Below are 21885 nucleotides of genomic sequence, written 5' to 3'. Positions count from 1 at the left end.
GTTAACCACAATATATTTGAGCTTATTTTTCGTCTTCGTATTGTGTTTCGGCGAAGAACAATGAAAGAGCATTGCGGTGATTCGTTCGTGTACAGTAATAGGGCGAAAGCAAAGGTCAGTTCTCGGAACGGCCGTGACGCACTGCGCACACCGTCTGCAAAATGGCAGTACCTGAACGAATGAACCTGGGCGCGGTAGGAAACGAGAAACCGACACTCCATGAACGTAGTCTGCTTTGAAACATTCTAAACAGGAAGTGCCTCGCAAGCAGGTGCTGCGTTCAGAAGTAATGCCGCCGCCGGAGAAGCTTTGAAAAGTCAGGGTACATGACTCACTCTCGCCAACCCCCACCTTTCGTTTTTTTTTTTTTTTTTTCTTTTTCGCTTAAGTGCAGCAGTCTGCCAGGTCAACTGCCAGGGAACCATCTTCAGTAGTGACTGAACTAATCCTCCTGCTCCTCCTCGCCACAGTGAAGTCCTATGGGGACAGTGTTCCCACATTCAAGGAATTTCCTGTCTTTTAATTCTACTCAAAAGCTGTCTTTACTATATAGCAAGGAATACTAAGGACTTTGCTATTCATAAGAAATTGCACTTAAGAAATTGTGGTTCGTAAGGAGGAAGCTTAAACACGCCCCTTTAAGAATCAAAACGTTAGCCTATAATGCAATGGTATGATCTAAGTTAGAATATGATTCTGAGCTCTGGGACCCACATATTATGAAGGACACAATAGCACTTGAGGGAGTCCAGAGAAAAGCTGTGAGATTTATATACGGAAAATGTGCCAGGGAGGATTAGCCGTCCTTTTTGATGTTGTTAAACAGAATACAGACACTATAAATACGCAGAAAAATTAATCATCTTGTACTATTACATAATACTCTCTTTGTAAAAAATAATATGACGCTACCGACTTCCGTATGTCGGCCTTCTACGAGGAGAACACGACACACTCATGAGTATTTGCTGGCGCCAATTTTCGCAAAAACAAACGCTTACAACTACAGTTTTTTCCTCAAACTGTGAGCGATTGGAATTCACTTCCCGTTGTGCATTTCATTTAAACGATTTCGGGGCTACATTGTAAAATCATTTTTGTGAAAGTTAGGGATATTGAGTTCTGATTCTTGTTTCTTTTTCTGTGTTATGTACATTTAATGTTACATTATATACACTTTTCCGTCCTTTCCTTTTGTTTGTTAAATGCCCCTCCTGCTTGGGCCTACGTATTATTGGCCTGCAGTATTACTAAATAAATAAAAATAAAACTAAAGACAGTACTTAACGAAGTAAAACTGACTCGATAAGCCACGAAAATGTACATCAGTCACGTTGATGACTTTTAAGCTGTCTGCTGGTTATTCATACAAAACACAAAAGAAAGAAACCTTGGTTCCATCTCATGTCTATTCTTGCACGTCTTAACGTTCATCTTTGCATTGGGCCTCGAACACAGCTCCGTTCGTTCCGTCGGGGTTCTCATGGCGCCGCCCCATCAGCTATACACAGTACTAAGCGGAGGTAACTTCATTATTCACGCGTTAGCGGTTGGAACTTTGCTTCAGTGTCCTGCATGATAATAAAACAATTCGTTTATTTCATGTTGCGGCTGTCAGTGTTCAGTTCCTGACATATTTATTTACCTACTTCTGAAATTCACTCTTTTTTTTTTTTTTTTGCTTTGCAGGTTGAAATGGCACGAAAACCTGCACTGCAAAATGAAAACATTTTTATTTTTCAATGACAGGATGTAATCTACAACAGCAGCCTCAAACTCATACTGCTATGCAGGGCTCATTAAGAAAATTTTGTCCCTCGAGGGCCAGAAGCCAGAAAAACAAAAAAATTCAATAAACCTACGTTTATTTGCATACTTGGGGTGCCCACTATCCCCATTCCTGCCTTGCATCATTACACAGTCCACAAAACAGAACAGAATGCGTGTAATACTTGTGACCGCAAGATATTAACCAAAATGACACGAGGTCATATGTTATTAGGCTACTAAAAATTAAATCCTCCACACTAGGATTGCTGAGAAAAAGTTTAGTACTGAACCTGCGTTGAACATTTGCGACAGTCAGCATAAGGACTGATCGTTTCTTGTATTTTGCCTTTGAACTGTTGAATATATCATGCCGCAACCGGCTCAGAGCATTAAAGTGGTTGGTATAAGCGCTGATGTAGAGTGAAATCGGACATTTTCGGATAAATATGGCATTCTTGTTGACATTGTGCTTACACAAAGCTGAGATGTAGAGTTCAAGAGCGACACGAGTATTTGCTAGTTATTAAAACGTTATTGTTTCATTTGCTTGCCTGTCATTGATTGAGGAAAGTTCGAAAGGGGGTTTTCCAAAAATGTGTACTTTTAATCTTAAAATTCATCTTATTTAGCGCAAAAGGACAGGACGAGCAGTAAGAAAACGCCTACAACACAAGCGCTTAACTGTTTATCCTGTCCTTGTGCGCTAAATGAGATGAACTTTAAGACTGATCACCAACTAGCCCAACAGTTAACGCTTTTAATATTTACTTTTAATGCTTGTTCTTAGGTGATGATGGCAAAAAACAATTAATGCGGGACACGCCTGTTAGAAATACGTTATTGAGAGCGAACAAGGAAATGCAGATACGCGCAATTAATAGTACCCTCTATAATCCTACCATTTGGTCGCAGGTTTTCCCAACCAAGAGCAAAAGGTGCCGAAAAACAATGTCATATAATAGAGCAGGATAAAAAAAATCAGATTTTACTTACTATTGCAGGAAAAGAATGTTCAAATTGACGAATTTTTGTTTTTAGTTTAATAATGCTTTTTTTCTGCGGTACAAAGCATGGCTGCACTGTTTGGATGGTACACAATTTGCGTTAATTAGTAAAGCGCTAGAACAAACTAGGGTGGAGGATCCTAGGGCCCTATGAGGAACATGAAATCATTTCATTGTCCTTGTAAAAGCTGCTAACTTTGCGTCTTGTCTTGCCAGTTCTGGAAAAAAGAACTGCGGCACTTTGCTCCTCTGTGTACGCCCTCTGCAGATGCTGACAGCGTGGCCAAGAGCAAGGCGACTACCAGCGACCGTTCGTTCCGAAACTGGAGCTGCGATGAAGTGGCTGCTGAGCGGCCACGAGACGGCGTCTCTGAAAAAGAATACCGCATTTGGTTCCCTCGTGCCGAAGTCGCCGACGGAGACCCCACCAGCCGCGACTCGAGCGACTGGCGAACTTTTCGCGAGTACCGCTACACCGAGTGTTCCCGGGAGGGCCTACTGGAGAAGAGCCTCTCGGTGGAGCAAGTTCACAGTATCGGGAAGGACTCTCCGACGGCCATTGTCCAACAGGCGGCGCTTCCGTTCCACTGCGTCCCTTGCTCGATGAGCGACGAGGACAGGAGTACGATACTTGGAGGAGGAACGTGCAGGATGTTGTCTTCGACCAAGAGCCAACTGTACAGGGAGCATCGGGAACAAACGCTCTCCCGGCTGGAGGACAACGCCACATCGGCAGCGCCACTGCTGAAGACCGACCAGAAGCCAAAGCTCTCGCGAGCCTCAGGGGAAACGGGTTGGGTAGAAGGAGAGACGTCAGAGTGCCAAACGCAGAACGAGAAGATTGAATTCGCGAGCAGTAAGGATGGTGCGACGAGCGGTGAAGAGGTCTCATACCCAGAAGGAAGCGCGATTTCAACGTCAGCAGAGTATTTGTTTTCGGGCGATGATAACGAGCCCGATTACCAGCCTGGGAGCGCGGGCTTCCAGGACACAAGCCTCGTATCCGAGGACGACGACTTTGACGACGGGAAGTGCACTTACGTAAAGGTGGACAGTGTGGATTCTGTAGTGGAGCAAGAGGGCCGCGTGGGTAAGGAAACTGTGATAGGGGGACCTTCGCTGGACGATCTGGGTTACATAGCCGAAGAGCCGGAAGATGAGATTGAGGAGCGTGTCGACGATGATCGTGGCATATTGGCGGAAGAGGGACACCTGAAATTCGAGACCGAAAGCAAAACATCTTCAGGGCCTGAAAGTCGTTTCCAAGAACAAGCATTTTCAACGTCAAATATCAAAAACGAGTTTGGTACAACGAGCGAACGGACGGACGCCTCAAAGTACTCTCTAAATGCACAGAACTCTTCTGGCTTGGAGGCTACGGATGATGGTGCTGCTAGAGGGAGCAGTGAAACAGAAGACGTTTTGCAGCGTCTTGTCGGAAACACGGAAGACTCTGCAATCCAGGAGCAAAGCGCAGGCGAAGCGCCCGACAGGTCTCGAGGGGCGAACGGTGTTACTGAAGGACCACCATCTCTTGACCACTCGTTGTCTGACGCAGATGCCAACGAACTTTCAAGTGAAACAAGGTCGGTTAAATCTGTCATTTCTCTCAGGGATGAAACCGTGCCCTCAGCGAATACATCAGGAGAAATCGTTGACCAAGACACTACGAACACTATTTCTGAAATTGAAAGTAAGAAGGAAAGTAGTCTAGAAAGGCGTCAGTCATGGATTACCAACCATGGTTTGTTTTTAAATGAAGTTCTTTCCCAGAGCACCTCAAATGACGAGACAGCAACACTCCAACAGAAAAATGAAGCTGCGCAAAATGATGAAACAGGACGCGAAGATAGTAAAGGAGACTCAAAAGAATGTTCTGAAGACGTGTCAGCCTCTGCAAGCGGTTCCCTTCCAAGCAGTGACGCTTCAGAAACCGTAATAACCTGTACTTGGAATGAAATCGCGCAACATCCAGAAAACGTAGCCAGAATTGAAGAAAAGGAAGGTCTTCAAGAAGATGTCAAAGAAAGTCCGGATTTTGGAGTGATAGGAAACAGTGAAGGGTTAGAAGTCACCTCCTCGCCGCATCACGATGTAGTGCAAACGCTAAAACAGAGGCAAGACTCAGTGAACTGTGCAAGTACGTGCAATGAGGAGATTAAGAGACATCTAGAAGGAGCAGCGGAAAATAATTCTGCGACTGTAAGCAAATCGGTTGTAGCAAATACCATCCTTGGTATTGGAGGAGACGTCAGTGATGAAAAGATTTCGCATCCAGCAGAAAAGAGTGCAGAAGGTGAGCGAAACAGTAATTTAATGAATGAGGAGCAGCGTCTAGAAATTCCTGCCGACAATGATTGCGCGCAGTTGAAAGAAAATATTTCCGATTTCTTCGAAGCAGATGCCTTGACAAAAGGCTTAGGAGCTGAGGAGCATAAAACTGCTTGTTCCGCGGGCACCAAAGAAAGCGCAGTTACTACGCTGGGCGGTGTATTCTCTGCCGTAGCCGACCCAATCGCTGTTAGTGAAGTAAACCACAATACCATCGGCAAAGCTTCGGAAGACGAAGTCCCAGGAGAAAATGGGGATGCTTGGCGAAGCGTCAACAAACACCCTGGATATATGCCGAAAGACTCCCAAGTGTCACTCGAAGACTCTCCTGAGGCATGTATTTTGAAGGAAAGTGAGGTTGAGAGGCTCAGCGTTCTGAAGCGCATTACAGGCGTTAAGGAAATCATACGAGAAACAGTGGAGGTCGTCTCATCGACTCTTACTGATTCGTTGATCAAGAAAAGCACGGTCAATGATGAATCCCTCCGTATTGCGAAAGATACCCTTAAAAAAGAGGAAACTTTAATAGAAACAAAACTCCGTGGTCCTAGAACTGACGTAAACGAGGTTGCAGAAAGTCTATCAATTAAAAGCACTGGCAATCTTCTAGGAGAGGACCCAGTTCGTGGTGTTCAAACGTTCCAAAAAGGAACTAAGCAATCGCAAGCTATAGACTCGGCTGTGGTGAATGAAAATGAAAAAGTTTCACTTTCACTGCCAATTGACAGTCATCTGCTTATAGATCTTGAGAACTCTAGTGTACAGGACACGGAAAACATGGAAGCTGCTGAAGCAGGTCATGGTGGCCCAGTCGCAATGAAAAACGTAGAGCAAGACGTTTTTTGCTACAGCTCAGCGACGAACGTCGTCCTTCTTGAAGAATCGTTGTCGGCGTCGATAGAAGCCGGCATGCTGAAGGACGTCATTGCACTCACCAAGATCGACGATGCAACGGCTGCTGACGCTTCGCTTCAAGACGACAACGACCAGGGATTCGAGTCACTTCCTTGCGACCAGGCGCTTGAACCCGACGATTTAAACGAAGCGCAAACAAAAGAAGAGGTGGATGATCATCAGGAGCCGCAGATTGGTGACGCCAACAATGAAACTGCGGATAACTTGGCCACGCTTTTAGACAATCTCATCGGACGGGAGGAGGACGCGAAAATGAGCTCTTCGAACGAGATAAGGAACATAATAGCTGACACCGTTGGTCAAAATGGAGGGTCATCTCGTGTACAGTGTGTGGAGCTGCACAATACAGCAAGCTCTGAACATTACGACAGAAAGGTCGAAAGCGGAGGAGAGAGGGAGCTTGTAGGTTTCGCGGAAGGGGGGCGGATGACGTCAGCAAGCAACGCTGACAACACCGTGCAAGAAGGCCAAGAAACTCCGGAAAACAGATGTGTCGAGACAATTCTTCGAGTGCCTGATCAAGTAAGGAACAGCGCTGAAGGCGAAAGCGTTTGCGAGGCCTGCGAATGCAGTGTAGAGGAAGGCACAGATGACGCTGCAAGCCTAAAACTACAGAGTTCGATCAGTGCGCCCAGTGAGGCGGATGAACTGCCACAACGCGAAAAATTGCATAATCAAGGGGGAAACAGCACTCAAATTAAAACTTTGGTAGAGTTTGCCGGCGAAGAATATGTGAGTCAGGCCACTAACGAGATTGAGGCCACACATGCAAGTGTGGTGACTTCAACTTCCTTAATCACAGTCGTAGAGATTACAGAGGCTGAGGCCACCAATGACAATGAGGCAGCACATGCGAGTATGGAGACTCCAATTTCAGTAAGCAATGTTGTAAAGATTGTAGAGGCTGAGGTCACTAACGAGAATGAGGTCTCACATTCGAGTATGGAGGCTCCAACTTCAGTAAGCAATGTCGTAGAGATTGTAGAGGCTGAGGCTGCTAACGAGAATGAGGCCGCAAATTCGAGTATGGAGACTTCAACTTCAGTAAACAAAGTCGTAGAGGTTGTAGAGGCTGAAGCAATTGACGAGAATGAGACCGCACATGTGAGTATGCTTACTTCAACTTCAGTAAGCACAGTCGTAGAGGCTGCAGAGGCTGAGGCCACTAACGCGAATGAGGCCGCACATTTGAGCATGGAGACTCCTGCTTCAGGAAGCAACGTCGTAGAGATTGTAGAGGCTGAGGCCACTAACGAGAATGAGGCCGCACATTTGAGTATGGAGACGTCAACCTCAGTAAACAAAGTCGTAGAGATTGAAGAGGCTGAGGCCACTAATGGGAATGAGGCCGCAGATACGAGTATGGAGACTCCAATTTCAGTAAGCAATGCCGTAGAGATTGTAGAGGCTGAGGCAACTGACGATAATGAGGCCGCACATGTGACTATGCTGACTTCAATTTCAGTAAGCACAGTCGTAGAGATTGCAAAGGCTGAGGCCGCACATACGAATATGGAGACTTCAACTGCCGTAAACAAAGTCGTAGAGATTGTTGAAGCTGATACCACTAACGAAAATGAGGCCGCACGTGCGAGTATGAAGACTTCGACTGCAGTAAGCGAGATTGTAGAGGCTGGTGAAATGGCGACAGGTGGTGAAGCCGCTGACCTAGACAACGTCGCCGACACAGATTCGACAGTACATCGAGAAAGCACCACCGCACCCGGCAAAGAATTAATTATTTTTGATGATATTGCTGCACTGGGTCAACATAGAGGTTCATCCGTTGAAGCTACATTAAAACAAGAGGCGGCAGAGGAGCGTGCTTGTACTGAATTACCACTTGTCGACGGAGAAGGTACCCAGGCCCCTGAAATACATACGGAGGCATCAGACAACGAAGGAGCAGAAATCTCAGAGCCTAATGAAGCGAACAAGCATCGTGAAGACATAAATGTTGACAAGCCCAGCGACGAGATCATAGATATAGATAAAACAAAGTGTGGCGATATTGAACATTCATTCGACTCCCAGGTTGTACCGCTGACAGAGCCGCAACATTCACTTCAAGAAATCAGTGACGACAGCTCAGTCGACAGTCTACATATAAGCGCAAAATTAGGGCACGAGGATACTGATCCAAGCTGCAACATTGAAAAGCGTGCGGATGAACCCGGGAACAAATCACAGGAATCTACAGAGTCCAGTACAGCACAAGGAGATGTCGAAAGTGAACTGGCTGGAAGGCGTAGCAGTGACGTCGGAGATACCGAGACCGAAGAAATCGTCGATGTTAAAGCACCGTTGAACGATGTGCAAAGCGTGGATACGCTGATTTTACACGAATATTCCCCTCATGTAATCAGCGAAACAAGCGCTACCGTTGATGAACTTGCAAAAAAAGAGTCCGTACATTTGAATTCTGATTATAATGAGAATGCGACTGAAGACGGCCTGTACTCTGAACGCAAATTACTGTGTGAACCTACTGCAGGAAGTGGTGACGAGAGCACTGATCGCGAGACCGCAAAGCTAGAGAAATATGGTGAAAACTTTACGAAGGCATCTCTTGAGAATAGTGCAAGTTACAATCAGCAAATTATAATTGACGATTACAGCAAGCAGACGCCAGAGCAGAACACAGATCGAATGCCTGAGTCAAACGTTTGTAATCAAACAAAAGCCGACACTGGGCATCAGGAATGCGTAGGGGAGACAGACGATGCGCAAGAATTATCCAAGCCTGATAACGTAGAGTTGAAGACAGCTGAAATCAAAACCATCGGCGTCAATGATACAATGTTTCATGACGCCGGCGGCGACAGCTTAGCCAAAGCACATAATGATCACCTTGGTGATCTTTCCAGGAATGCTTCTGTAGAACATGAAGACACTAGGGCGACGCTACGAGCCTACGCAGAGGAGATTGTTTCAACCGTGCTGACCACTTGCGTTACGCGTCTCGAAGAAAATAGGCAAAATGTCAGTGGCGTTGTAGAAACCGAAGATAATGAGAGAGAGTTTGATGCTAGTGGCGAGAATAAGGGCGAGGAAACGCCCATCGAAGCTTCTCCCAGTGATGAGGAAATTCAGCAAAGCACTTCCGCTAAATCAGAAATGGTTGGTGAAAGCTTTTCGGGTGGTGTCTTCGAGCCGATTGCCACTAGGCAACCTGCATTCGAGGAACAGATGACACCTCAGCGTCAAGATCAAGTCGTCAACGCCGAAGTGAGCTTTTCTGTCCTCTCAAGCATTTCAGACGAGAATGAGGAGCCGGCTGATGAGACACCAAGCCCTCCGAGCACGAAAGAGCAGCGTGTTGAAGCTACTGACAACGACGAAACGGACAAAACGCTGGCAACAAACGCGAACGATAAATCGTTGGTGATCGACCGTACCCCGGGCAGCGATCAACTGGGTACACCATTTAGCGCAGAAATGGAGAACTCACATGCTACACAAGGGAGCAAAGGACAGGTTGACGCGGAAGGAAACGAAGTAGAAGGAACAGTACCTGACAGTACGGGAGCTAGTACGGAGGAGGTCGAACCAAGCAGATCGGAATGCGAATACGGAGCACTGACAACTATCCTAAGCGCCCGCTCGGTTACCATTGATAGTGTCCCGGACTGCACTTCTCCCGATGCACTGCTCAACTCGGAATTAGAAGTCTCTCCCTTGGCGCAACTGAGCGACCAGCATCACGGTGTGGTCAAAAGCGAGGTGGATGAAACACCTGACCCTCTGAGCACAATGTGGAAGCAGGACGAAAAAACTAGTGTCGAGGACGTGCATGCTGAACTGACACCGAGCGAAGACGCACATGCTGTAACCACAGGCAGTGTCTTCAGCAGTGCTAATCCCGATGCATTGCTGAACGCAGAATCGGCGAGTGTGCAACTGTTGCCCCCCATTAAGTTGCAGCAGCAGCATCCTGAAGAAGACACATCCGAGCATGGAAGCGTCTCTGAAGCCGTCACGGAAGAAGCCTTATCGTGCGCAGCAGAGTTCAATCGTTTCGCTCACACGATGAGAGGAAGCCAAGAAACGGGAAACCTGGAAGTCGAGTGCACAAGACGGGAAAACAGGAAGGCAGGCGAACTGGAGCGAATGACTGATGCATTTGACGCCGATGTTCAGGAGGAAGGCACAGTGACACCACCTCTCCCCACCAGCAGTGAATTCGGAAACAAACAGGGTGAAGCTTTTGAGGTTGTCCAACCTCTAGTGAGTTGGGCAAGTCAGCTAAGTGAAGAAACGCCTAAAGGTACCCCTCCTGTCGAGAGAAAACCGGAAGTCTTGACATGTAGCAATGAATGGTTGGAAAAGGGCAATGTTTCAAATAACAAAGACGCTGAGACTGAGTCTGCTGCCGATAGTCACAGCGAATCGTCAATACCCACCGCATCGCTTAATGAGGAGTCAATAGAAAGTGTTTCTAAGGTGTCTACTAGAGATAGCGGGCAAGCATCAGAAGCCGTTTCAACCGAGGCTGTTACAATAGACCGTGGTACAGATCGAGAGGAAGGCGAAACTGAATCTAACAATGAAGGTAATGTTGCAGATCCATCACAGTTGCCAGCTGCTGTCGTTTGTGCACAAAACAAAGTGACACCTGTACAGCAAGGCGGCGCCCGAGAACGTGAAGACGGCTCCATGCTTGAAGAATTAAACGGAGCACCTGACTTTTCAAACAATGTCGAAAGGCACCACAACACTAGCCTTCAAAGGTTTATAGACGATTGTTCAGACTACAACACAGTTACGTTGCAGTGCGGTGACAGGTTTTCGCAAGAAGGTCCAGAAGTATTGTTAAAACAACATGTAGAAAATGAAGCAAACGGTCCGAATACTGACAAGGACGCGGAGGAATCTGCAAAGTTACAAGACGATGACGATGACTACATTGCCAAGCAAGAAAGTACAACTGCAGCCGATAACGAAAAATACAGCTTGGGAACTCTCAGTACTGTATACGAAAGCTCATTAGAGTATGCTAGGTCTAGCATTGACGAGAACGTCACCACTGCCGACGTCAGCACCACTGTAAGCAGCGATCACGAGTTCATCGGTACAACTCTGCCACCTTCCGAGCTCTTTCTTCGCGACAATGCTGTTGTCGTTGGCGGCATTTTCAAACACGACGAAAGCAGTGACGAAAGTGATGTAGGTGATAGTAAATCTAGTTTTCATATATCAAAGTCTAATAATGAAAGGTTGCCAGTTGACCACGGTTCAGATACAGTCCATCGTAACGATGTTAGTCGCGAAAGGCTGGAAAACGAAACAAATGATCGGGTTAAAGAATTATTCTTCCAAAGTACTAAAGAAAGCCTGTCACGTGAAGTGGAGGAAAGGGTAAGCGAACCTCTCGATGTCGCTACAGAAGTGAGCGACGAAGCAACAAAAAGCGGAATAAATAATAAAGAAGTAGGCGATGCACAAGAGTTAAAGTATATGTCCCTACGACGACGTTTGAGCACGGACAACTCAGTGGAAGCCAGCCTGGGTAACCTATTGTCATCGCAACAGAAATCGGATGCAAGCCAAAGTGGTCCGCAGAACTCTGACAAGAATCTAGCTCAAGTCACTGAAAGCACAACAGATGAAGAAAAACATCCAGATTCCGGAGTACAGGCTCCCAGCCTTGAATATAACAAAAGGCCCTATGCTGTCAGCAATGGCACGGTAGCAGGTGGAGCGAATATTTCGGAAGAGCTCAGAACAGACCATAGTGGAACGCATGAACAGCTTCATCAAAGTAACCACGTGCAAGATGAACAAGACGAAGTTGCGGCTATGGATTTCTCGGACGAAGAACAGCAATCCTTGGAAGATATGCACGCGCAGAACTATACTGTTGTTGCCGACGTTCACGTTAGTGCTCACCACAAATCGGAAGACATTTGGGATGGAAAGCTGGACAGACAAAATACTCGTGACGCAACCGCTTTGGATGAGTCCCACTTCATGACAAACACTACCGACGACGAGAAAGAAGTTACGAATGAAAGCATAGCGACGAAGGAGACGCAGGGTGACACAAGAATGGAAGATAATGCCGTAGAAACAGAAGCCATGGAGGCAAAGGACGTGAACACAGTAGGTCATACTGGGGGTCCTGGCGGGGATGACCCGTCCGAAAAGCTGCAAAAGACTGTGGGAGCCTTAAAAACAGCCGTGATGGTGCATGAAGAGACGAAGTTAGAAGCACTAGAATGCAGCGAAGAGCAACTGCACAGTGTAGCTACTGAGGCAGACTTCTCCAGCGATGTCTACGAGCACACAGACGATGGACAAGAAGGTGATGCTGTTGTCGAGGTTAATGGTGAACAGCCATCAGAGAAGATTTCGAGCTCGCCTGATAATCAGGAAATCTCGCCCCAAGAGCCAAAGGGTCTTGATAGTGGAGAGACTGCGAGTGAAACCACAGAGCCAAGTGAAGACAAGGAGGAACCACCGAAAACAACGTCATTCAGCAGCGCTGATGAAAGCGTGATTGTCCCGGAGCACATACCCAGTCAAAGTGGGAAATCAAGCACCACGGAAAGCGAAGGAGAGGCCGGCAACAGTAGAGCCTCATTGAACGGTGACTTGAAAGAAGCGGTCGAGAAGTTTTCTACCTTGGTCACCTCTGATGATACCAACTTCGCTGTCACAGATAAGGAAAGTAACACGACGGTGGTTACGCCCGCTGGGTCTGTAATCCCAGAAATAACGGACCAGAAGGTCGACGTTCCAGAAGACCATGATGATGAAGCCCAGGACGAAGCTTCCCTGCATACAGCTAATGCTGAACCGGACAGTAATGCCGAAAATGAGGACAGCGAGAAGACGGGTACTAGCGAAAGCATCCAGCTCCCAACCACGGGCGGAGAAAACGGCTTGGGGGAGACAGACACCAAGCACGTTAAGGAGGACACAACGCATGACGTGATTGAGTCAGTCGAACAGTCTGAACGAACCGAAGGTGGTGAGCACGGCGCATCTTCCGATCGAGTCAAGTCCACCAGGATCTTCCACAAGACGGTGATGCGCACGGAGTCCACGCGCACAGTGAGGAAAACGCGTTCTTTCCTGCCGTACTTAAGGAACAAGAACCGTGATCGCGCACGTCACGCATGGAAGGAGAGTGAAGTCGATGTCGAACCGACAGAACAGGCAATCGTGGCCAATCAAGCCTTCGACGCGATGTCCATTCCTCGCCGTGGGCTGTGTCCGATGCCGGAGTCCCCCAGTAACTTGTGCAGCGTGGCTGTCCAGGCGCTGCCCAACACTCGAGACCAGGAGGTGCAGGTCGAGTTCGACGAGCACGACTGCATCACCAGGCTCGTGGAGCTACAGATTGTGAGTACAGAGTTGTATTTACGTTTAGCCATCGATATCATGATTTACCTGATCAGAATCACAAACAAGGTTGCATGTTGTTGTTATTTCCAGCTTTATTTATAAAGAAACTGAGGGCGGCAAGAACAAAGCAGTCGTTACGACCGCTTGACATGCCTCCGGGGCATAGGTGGCGAAGAAGACGCAGATAGTCTGCAAAGTTTAAAATGCATTTTTAATTACAGTAGCCCATCTTCTACCATTGTGAGCAAGTAACAAATGCACAAATAATTCAGGTTACAGCTGTACAGGAAGCGAACTATCAGACATGATATGACGTGCTATCTGTCATCGTATGGTTGCTGATGCACGAACCTTCCCCTGCAGGTGTCTAGAACGCAGCCTTCTACTAGCGCGGTGCGCGCCGTATAGCGAGCGGTGTGGACACGTATAGGGATTGTTAAAAACATTTCGTTCCTTAGGCCATGAACGAGCAGGAAGAGGTCCGACGCCAGGACATGAAAGCCGCCTGCGAATTGGTCGAGAAGCTCGAAGCTATGCAGCTCTCAGAGTCACTTATGAGAAACCAGGTAAGCGCGGCTTGCACTCTTCCGTTTCTTACCGATATTCTTCAGGGGGGCTATAATTGCAAGCGGAAACCTGTGCTTTAAAAGTAAAGGTGACTGTGAACCCTCCTAGCGCGAGGTTGCGACGATTCATTGGAGAAGCTAGAAGGACGTCAATATAGTTTCTTTGGCGCGAGAGATATGGCATTATCCTTAATTCGTGTCTTTCAATTAACAGTGTCTCGGTATTTAACCACAGACAACACACACTAAAAAAAAAAAAAAAAAAGCGCACAAAAGGCGCCTTTTCTATACGCCGCAGGTATTTTTTGCTTACCTATAGAAAATCGTATATGGTATACTACATATATGCCGAGAAATGTCCAAAATTGGTCTCTTCTATCTGCGAAAAAAAAAAAGTTCCTCACATTTTTGATGAATTACTTTCGATTATTTGCGCGTTTCGCTCGGTCAACACCACGTCTTTTCTCATAAAAATTTGTTATCTGGCTCTCACTCTGGCTGTGTTGATGAAAAGGACTCCGCGATCACCATTTTGGAGTGAAAGACGGTGTAGGTAACCTAGCCGCTCTCATCTACTTGTGAAATCGTCCGCTGATATGGTCACATCTGCATTGTTATTTCTGTGTGTGTGTGTGTGTGTGTGTGTGTGTGTGTGTGTGTGTGTGTGTGTGTGTGTGTGTGTGTGTGTGTGTGTGTGTGTGTGTGTGTGTGTGTGTGTGTGTGTGTGTGTGTGTGTGTGTGTGTGCGTGTGTGTGTGTGTGCGTGCGTGTGTGTGTGTGTGTGTGTGTGTGTGTGTGTGTGTGTGTGTGTGTGTGTGTGTGTGTGTGTGTGTGTGTGTGTGTGTGTGTGTGTGTGTGTGTGTGTGTGTGTGTGTGTGTGTGTGTGTGTGTGTGTGTGTGTGTGTGTGTGTGTGTGTGTGTGTGTGTGTGTGCGTGCGTGTGTGTGTGTGTGCGTGTGCGTGTGTGTGCGTGCGTGTGTGTTATTGTTGTTTTTGTAACGCTGTGCCATGTCGATACAAGCCAACTTCAGTTTGTTTCCTTAGCGTCTTATTTCTTTAGTCCGCAGGCTCACACCTCGAGCAGCAACTATTGCGTAGAGTACGGCTTTACGTTGTTCTTGCTTTACCCGCGCAGCGAGTGTTCGCCCGAGTTAATTAATCGATGTGCGCAGCTACGCGCCATGGACGCCGAGCGGCGCGAGCAGATGGCACGCGAGGCCCGCTTACGGGACGAGCTTCAGGCGTGGCAGGAGACGGTGCAGCAGCAGCAGCTGCTCCTGCAGCAGCTCAAGGAGGACCTGGACGACACCGAGGACACGCTGGCCGCCCAGCGGCAGGAGGCCAACAGGCTCAGGGAGCAGATGCTCGGTGGGTTACGGCGATGTCTTGATTTTACCAACTGTCCCGTCTGTATTTTTTCTTATTCGAAGACTTGTCATGTGCCATAAAATGGGGCTGCCTTTAACTTAAAACAAGTCGTGTAGTCTATTGTCAAGAAACTGGAGCAATCTCCGGCTCTTAACGTTGTTCATTAGCCACAAGTGCAGGTCTTCCTCCCTTGTAACCGACAGGTCATCGTTGGAGAGTGACTGGCACTTCATCAGTTGATCCACCATCATTAAATCACTGAAATGTATGAAAAATGCCTAGTTTGTTGAAGAGCACTCTTTTCGGCATTTTTCAGTCGGCCTAGGAGCTTGAAGCATCACAAAATCTGCTTTTATAACATCTCGTAGTGTAGTCGTCCAGGGCATTGCATCAAAAAAAGACGTCCCCTGATCATATGACGTCGCAGATGAACATCACATGATAATGGCGGAGTGCACAACAGTCACATTGATGGCGCCGTTACGTCCCAACGTGATAAAATTAACAAAATATGCCTCTGTGTTTTGACGGAGGTTGCATTAGCACCACACACAGTGGTAGAACAGGAAACTGCACCACCTGTGCCTTGTTGTTAAAAAAAAAAAAACAAAAAAAAAACAAAAAGAATGCCAGGGGGGGGAAGAAAGAATCCCTCCTCGCCAAAAACAAATTAAGCATAGATGATAGATGAGCTACTGTGCCCCTCCCCCCCCCCCCCCTCCCCCATTTCGTGGTTCAAAAGAACCGCAACAAGACAGATGCTGTCCAGCGTCGCAACCCACTTTCTTAGCAAGCGCGGAGGTGAGCCACGGATGGTAGCCAATAAAGCTATCGCGTCATGTCTCTATAAGGGCAGAACTTAAATGTCCCAAAAAATGTTTCAAGTAACTACGGAGTACTTAGTCGCTCTTTGTGGTTCAGCTGTTTTAGGCTATGTTCACATGAGAGCTTGCTTAAACGGCAGCAAACGCTTTCTTTTAATGCGGGAGCGATAGTAACCCAATGTCGAACAAAACGTCGGCGGCATCAACTTCGACATTTGGAAGGCTCGCACCCTCGAATAATCACGATCATGATTCTGCAGGTGGTAGCTGGCAGTCGACAAACACCCGGACCCTTGCACCCTTCGTTTGAAGCCTCACAGGCTAAAAAAAAAAAAAAAAAAAAAAAAAAAAAATGACAGACAGCTTAAGTCCGTCAACCAACGAGCTACCGTGCGAAAACGTCTAAATCTCGCCTGTCCTCCCTGCCTGTCCATCCTCATTTAAGGACTTTCCGATCTAATTTTGGGGGCGGGCCACGTTTATTTCGGGGGTGGTCCAAGCCGGTTTTGATCGTAGGTCAACTAAATTTCCTAATATAAATCTTCAATGTGCGCAAAGCAATATTTGAAAGTTGGCCACTCAAAGTTTGTGGGTGGACCAAGTGCATCGCTGAAACCGGCTCTCACCTTTAACGCGCACCTTTAGAGGGTAATGTGATAGGTTTCTTAAATATCCATTGCGTACGAATGGAAGTCGACGAAGGTGGCGGCATGCTGCACACTGCGCTAGAGTGTGGCAGCAAACTACGCATTGCGATCGGCTGTGACGATAGCTACAAGGTTCCGTACTCTCTTCCCACGAGAAACACGTGGGCTGGAATCCTGTCCGCCACGACGGCTTTCTTCTTTTTTTTTTTTTTTATTTGACTGTTGTGCTGTTGCTATATGCTAGGCTTGCGAGATAAGTTCAACGGAAAGAAACGCACAAACCTCTGTTAGTATTTAGCACCTCGTGATGCAGCGTCTTCGAACTAGAAGTTAAGAGCCTCTGGCAGGTTGTTGGTAGATGACTGTTGGTTGGTAGGTGCATTCCCGTTTGAAGCATTGCAGCCTCAAAAAGTTACGAGCAATGCCTCTGGTGGGTGGTAGTCGGCAACTGACACGGTCGGAGGTGCAATGACGTTCATTTCTCTCTCTCACGGAAATCGCCGGACGGGTGATTAATTGGTCGGCGGGTTCTGTGACGTCACGAGACCAGATGGCAGGGTCAAGCTGGAAGGGGCTGCCAACTCGGACGGCTCCTTTGGTACGGGAGGGTGGGATTGGCTGCAGGATAGCCCACGTTGTCTAATTCAACCACGAAGAGAATTTCCACCTCACTGAAAATGTTTCAGAAACAAGCATTAACCTCTTTGTCATTTATTTACAAAGGCGATAACAAGCATTTAGAGTGATGCAGCAAAGTAGCGTTTCCGCGTATATGCGACGTGAACCTCAATGATCATCTGTTCATTTGTTTTTTTTTTTCTTGCAGGGGACCCGTAAAAAATTTCTGCAGGTTTATCCCGGTTGAACCTTGTTATCCGAGCGTGAGCTGTGTTAAGCATGGCGTCACGGTCATAATGGCGTTCCTTCAATTCGAGCTTCTCGCTTTTGATCGGTCTCTGCCCCTATCCGATCACGCTTCTTCTTCACTGCTTCTTCTCGGCGAGCTATATCGGCTGGATGTGATTAGATTCAAACTGACGCCTGCGCCGAAGCCTTGAGGCACACGGACCGGCACTCACTTCATCCATGGCGAGACTGAGCAACCAAGCGCCGGTGAAGCAGTTGTCAAACCTCCCGCCTAGTCGCCTGGGATCGCAGCGGAGAGTCTTGTGTTCTCAATCGGGACGATCACTCGGTGGCCCGAGTAGTACTTACTATACGGACAAGGAAGACGAAGAAGCGGGCAGCGGTGTGGGCGCGGTTCAAGGTCAAACGAGCTTTGGGTTTGTCTGTGCGAAGAGTGCAGAGATATGCTTTAAAAGAATACCCAGACGGCAGATGTGATTCGATAACGAGAGAAAGTGTCAATAATGTAAGCGAAAACGTTGCTGGAGTCACCTGTGCGCAGGTCGTCAGGTGATGCCAAGACTGTGGCGTCTAGCTGCGCTGCAGACAGTCGCATAACGACTACACGTGTCAAGCTTACCAAAGGCACATGGCCGGAAATTCTTGTCAAGTGCATTTTCAATCGTAAATTGTTTATGCACAGAATTTTTCGCATGTCTAGAGCCTGCAACTTAACAATCAGTGTATACATCTTAAGACCTCTCCTAGGGATGCTTGTAGTTTTGTTGTGAAAAACACCTATTTGTTGTGAAAAACACACCTCACTAGTTTTTTTATGGCACCTTTAAGTAATCAGCACTAGCACAGGACAAACTTTAAAAGCGGGGCTTTGTTATGCGCTTGAAGAGTTTAGCATTGTCATCAAGTGTTCTTAACGGTGTCAAACATAAGTTTTATAACTGTATCAAATTAATTGTGTCCAGGAAACCTGGATTTAAAACGTACGAAAGCAATCTTTTTTGTGCGAAATTCCACATCAAAAGTCATTCTACCGATGTTCGAGCATCCATGAGGCTTTCGCATTCAACAGAACACGTTAATGGCCCGCCTGTAGTTTGATAGGAGAGGTGGGTTTCATTGTATTGCCGTCAACGTCGTCTCCTTTTTTTAACTGTATTTTGTTACCATTTGTGTACATCATATATGACGCTAGAGAAACAAAGGAGTATACCTGTTAACGCGTCCCATTGTGTGTGCTTGTCCAAGTGTTCAATCAACACCTTCAGCGCTGAGAAATTCGAGCCCAGTACTCAAACCAGGAGCGTTGTTTAGGGTATATTTATTTGAACTAAGGGGAAGTGTGCATATATAAATAATTGAAAAACAGTTTAAGGGTTACATACCAAGGTTTTCGCCACATCCCCTATTTGGGAATGCATTTTGGCGACATTTGGGACATTGTTGTTCTTTCCGGTTGGAAACTTCGTCGGCGGCACGGACAACGCCTCTGGACGAAATCTACCATTCAGATCAGCGAACTGTTGAACAATACTGTGTTTTATTTTCTTGCGCATGCGCATGTTGTGGCGCATGCCAACACACCAGAGTATTCCGAATTTTCTAACTTGGTAGAGTCAAAGGCCCCCGTTTTTCGGAAAAAAACTTCGCGTTTTCTGTGTCGTGCGCTCTAAATCACGAGCACGCCTCCGGCAGGTGGCAGTTGGCACGCGAAATGGCCGACACTGATTGGTCGGAGGATTGTGTGACGCCACGCGACCACGTGACGTGGCAGAGTTCGCAGAAGCTGCCAACTCGGACAGCCCCTTTGAGATGAGAGTAAAACCCACCGTGAAACTTTCATCGCGAGTCGGTCGAAAGCTACTCCTCGGCTGCGCAAGCCCGTTCTTAGGGGTTGCTTAAAACGGGGCTTTATATCTATTCCGGGTGGTCTCGCATGTGACGTGGTAGGTATGTGTTATAACAGAGACACAAATTAAGGAATTAACGATTATAAGTGAGTAGCAAAGTTCATGCACGCGAGCGAGAATCATCAATGAAAGCCGCAGGCAGGACCGTTCAGTTACCCCTAAATGTTTGTGTACTGGATCGAGAAAACTCCACGCGGCTGCAATTACTTAGTAATGCTCATGTGCGGCGTGCCTTTTTTTTTTCTTTTTTTTTTTCAACGTTGTAGAGACTGATTTAATACACATGGTGGCCCCGTCTATATAGTTTTCTTTGTGGCACTTGATGCTTACGCACGTATCCTGGCTTCCCTTTCCTGTGCCTCTAGACCGCACTAGTGCTTTTGGGCGTTAACACTAATTGATATTGTTATTAGCATCGTAACTTTCATAATCATATTTATGCAGGTATACATGGGTGTCAAAGGGCTGGACCAGAAAACGAACGCTATAGCTATTGACATTCTAGTCGAAATTAGAGTGAAAATTTGAGCTTGGGGCGGATGTGTAATGCGAAGGCCAGACAGCGTATTCTCATCTATTATTCTCTGAGAGGGGACAAACGTATCAGGTGACCGCAGAAACAAAATTCCAGGGGCTACTAAACTGCGATGAGGCGAAAGCCTCTATAACGCGGTGGTCCGAAGCCCGCCTCTTCCTCTCTGTTTTCATTCCCACCTTCGCGATGACGCGATAGTTATAGGAGCCAACATATAAAGCCCCGCTTTAACCGAGCCGTATGAACGTACCTGCGTGGCCTAGGGATAACGCGAATGCAAGGGTTTTGGCAGGCTGATTCTGATATCACCCTCCAATTAGAAGGAGAATCTCAAGTTGGCAGTTCCTGCTAAATGTAATGTCAGGGAGCCCTACGTCCAGTTAGTGCTCGGCCATGTCAGCTGCCAGCTATCGCCTCACACGACTTTCTTCTTCTTCTTTCGCCTAAAACTAGGCGGGTGGAAGGTATGAGAGGCTTCGTAGGATGAGGGATGAGGCCGCAGCTGGCAAGTGACAACTGGAGTGCCATATGGGAGAGGCCTTTAATTTTCTTGCTGAAGGGGCTGTGGGCCTAGTCAGGCTGGTGACGATGATGATTACACGCACGTAGCCACTGTTTACTTTTTGTTATCCTTATGAATGTATGCCATCCGCAAATTGATAGGGGGATCTTGGGCACTCCTATGCAAATACTGTCGATCGATTATCTGACATGCTTCTTGCTTTTATGCGCGCAGTGCTCCAGGAGAGCTGTGACAGCGGCCTCCTCATGGTGGACGTGCTGGGTCGGGCCGACAAAGAGGTCCAGACGCCCGATGGAGGGCAGCACCTGCTCTCCACTTCTTCGTACAAAGGCATCAGGTACGCTACACACGCCAGCGCTGTTTGCTGCTGCCTGGAATTTTGATACTATTCCTGGGGAGCCAGTCTCATTATTTGGTGATTCTTTCGCTCACTCACTCTTCGTGCTTATTCAGTGGAACAGTTTACAAAGTGCACTAGCCTCTATTTTTTGTTGGACAAAAAAAAAAAAAAAAAAAGGAGAGACCCCATGGATTTTTTTTTTTTTTTCGCCACGAAGTACACCATCAAGAACGAATCGAGGAACTAAGTATCCTGAAATAGTGCGGTTTTCTCGTTGTGTGTAACGAGAATTATGTGCAGAATGACTGCATATTGTCCTGTAGCCGTGACAGTGCCGAGGACAGTAAACGAAGAGACTGGTGTTGCAGTTAAAGTAGCTCTTTATTGGGCTGACTTGCGCCTTCAAAAGGATGTAACGACTCGGTGGCGGCGATAACGGCAAGCGTGTTCCTCGGTCGACGAACAAAGAATGCCCGTTCCAATCGACAGTGCTCAATTTAAAGTCGCCGCAGAAACATCTTGATGAACCAGCAAAGAGATGCTGGAAAACTCCGGAAGAAACATCTAGATGAACCAGCAAAGAGATACTGGATAACTCCGGAATAATACGGAATCCGGAATAATAATACGGAAGCCTAAACTCGGCGCATCTTGCGCTACAAAGAACGTGATGAAGGCGTGTTCCGCCATGCCATACCGAGCATGAACAAAAACGGCACAAAATCACAGTGACAAGGCCGCGCGCCGGCAGCTGCACCCTACTGGAAACCCAAAAGTTCTACGGGGCAATAACCTCACCAAATCGCACCAAATCGCATAGACTCTCATACGGTGGACATCATTATCATGAAATATTTCGCGTAATTTATGATAATGTACAAGAATCTATGATATCTTATGCAATTATATGCGACTTGTATGTGATTGCTTATGCGAATTG

At 47.1% G+C, this 21885-nt stretch overlaps 1 protein-coding gene across 2 annotated transcripts in view; it reads left to right on the top strand.

Annotated features, from left to right (window-relative positions):
* Positions 1-21885, top strand: part of LOC146197110 (uncharacterized) — a 51783-nt gene that overhangs the window by 4721 nt on the left and 25177 nt on the right. For both annotated transcript variants that reach the window (XM_084598853.1, XM_084598852.1), the window contains 4 exons: positions 3043-13367; positions 13829-13936; positions 15107-15302; positions 20819-20942. In XM_084598853.1, the coding sequence (XP_084454979.1) occupies positions 3043-13367; positions 13829-13936; positions 15107-15302; positions 20819-20942 (10753 nt within the window). The remainder of the gene's footprint in view (positions 1-3042; positions 13368-13828; positions 13937-15106; positions 15303-20818; positions 20943-21885) is intronic.

Source organism: Amblyomma maculatum, chromosome 3 (genome assembly GCF_055883805.1).
Source record: "Amblyomma maculatum isolate TAMU_Amacu chromosome 3, ASM5588380v1, whole genome shotgun sequence".
Classification (NCBI taxonomy): Eukaryota; Metazoa; Arthropoda; class Arachnida; order Ixodida; family Ixodidae; genus Amblyomma; species Amblyomma maculatum.
This window is presented reverse-complemented; position numbering and strand designations above follow the sequence as displayed.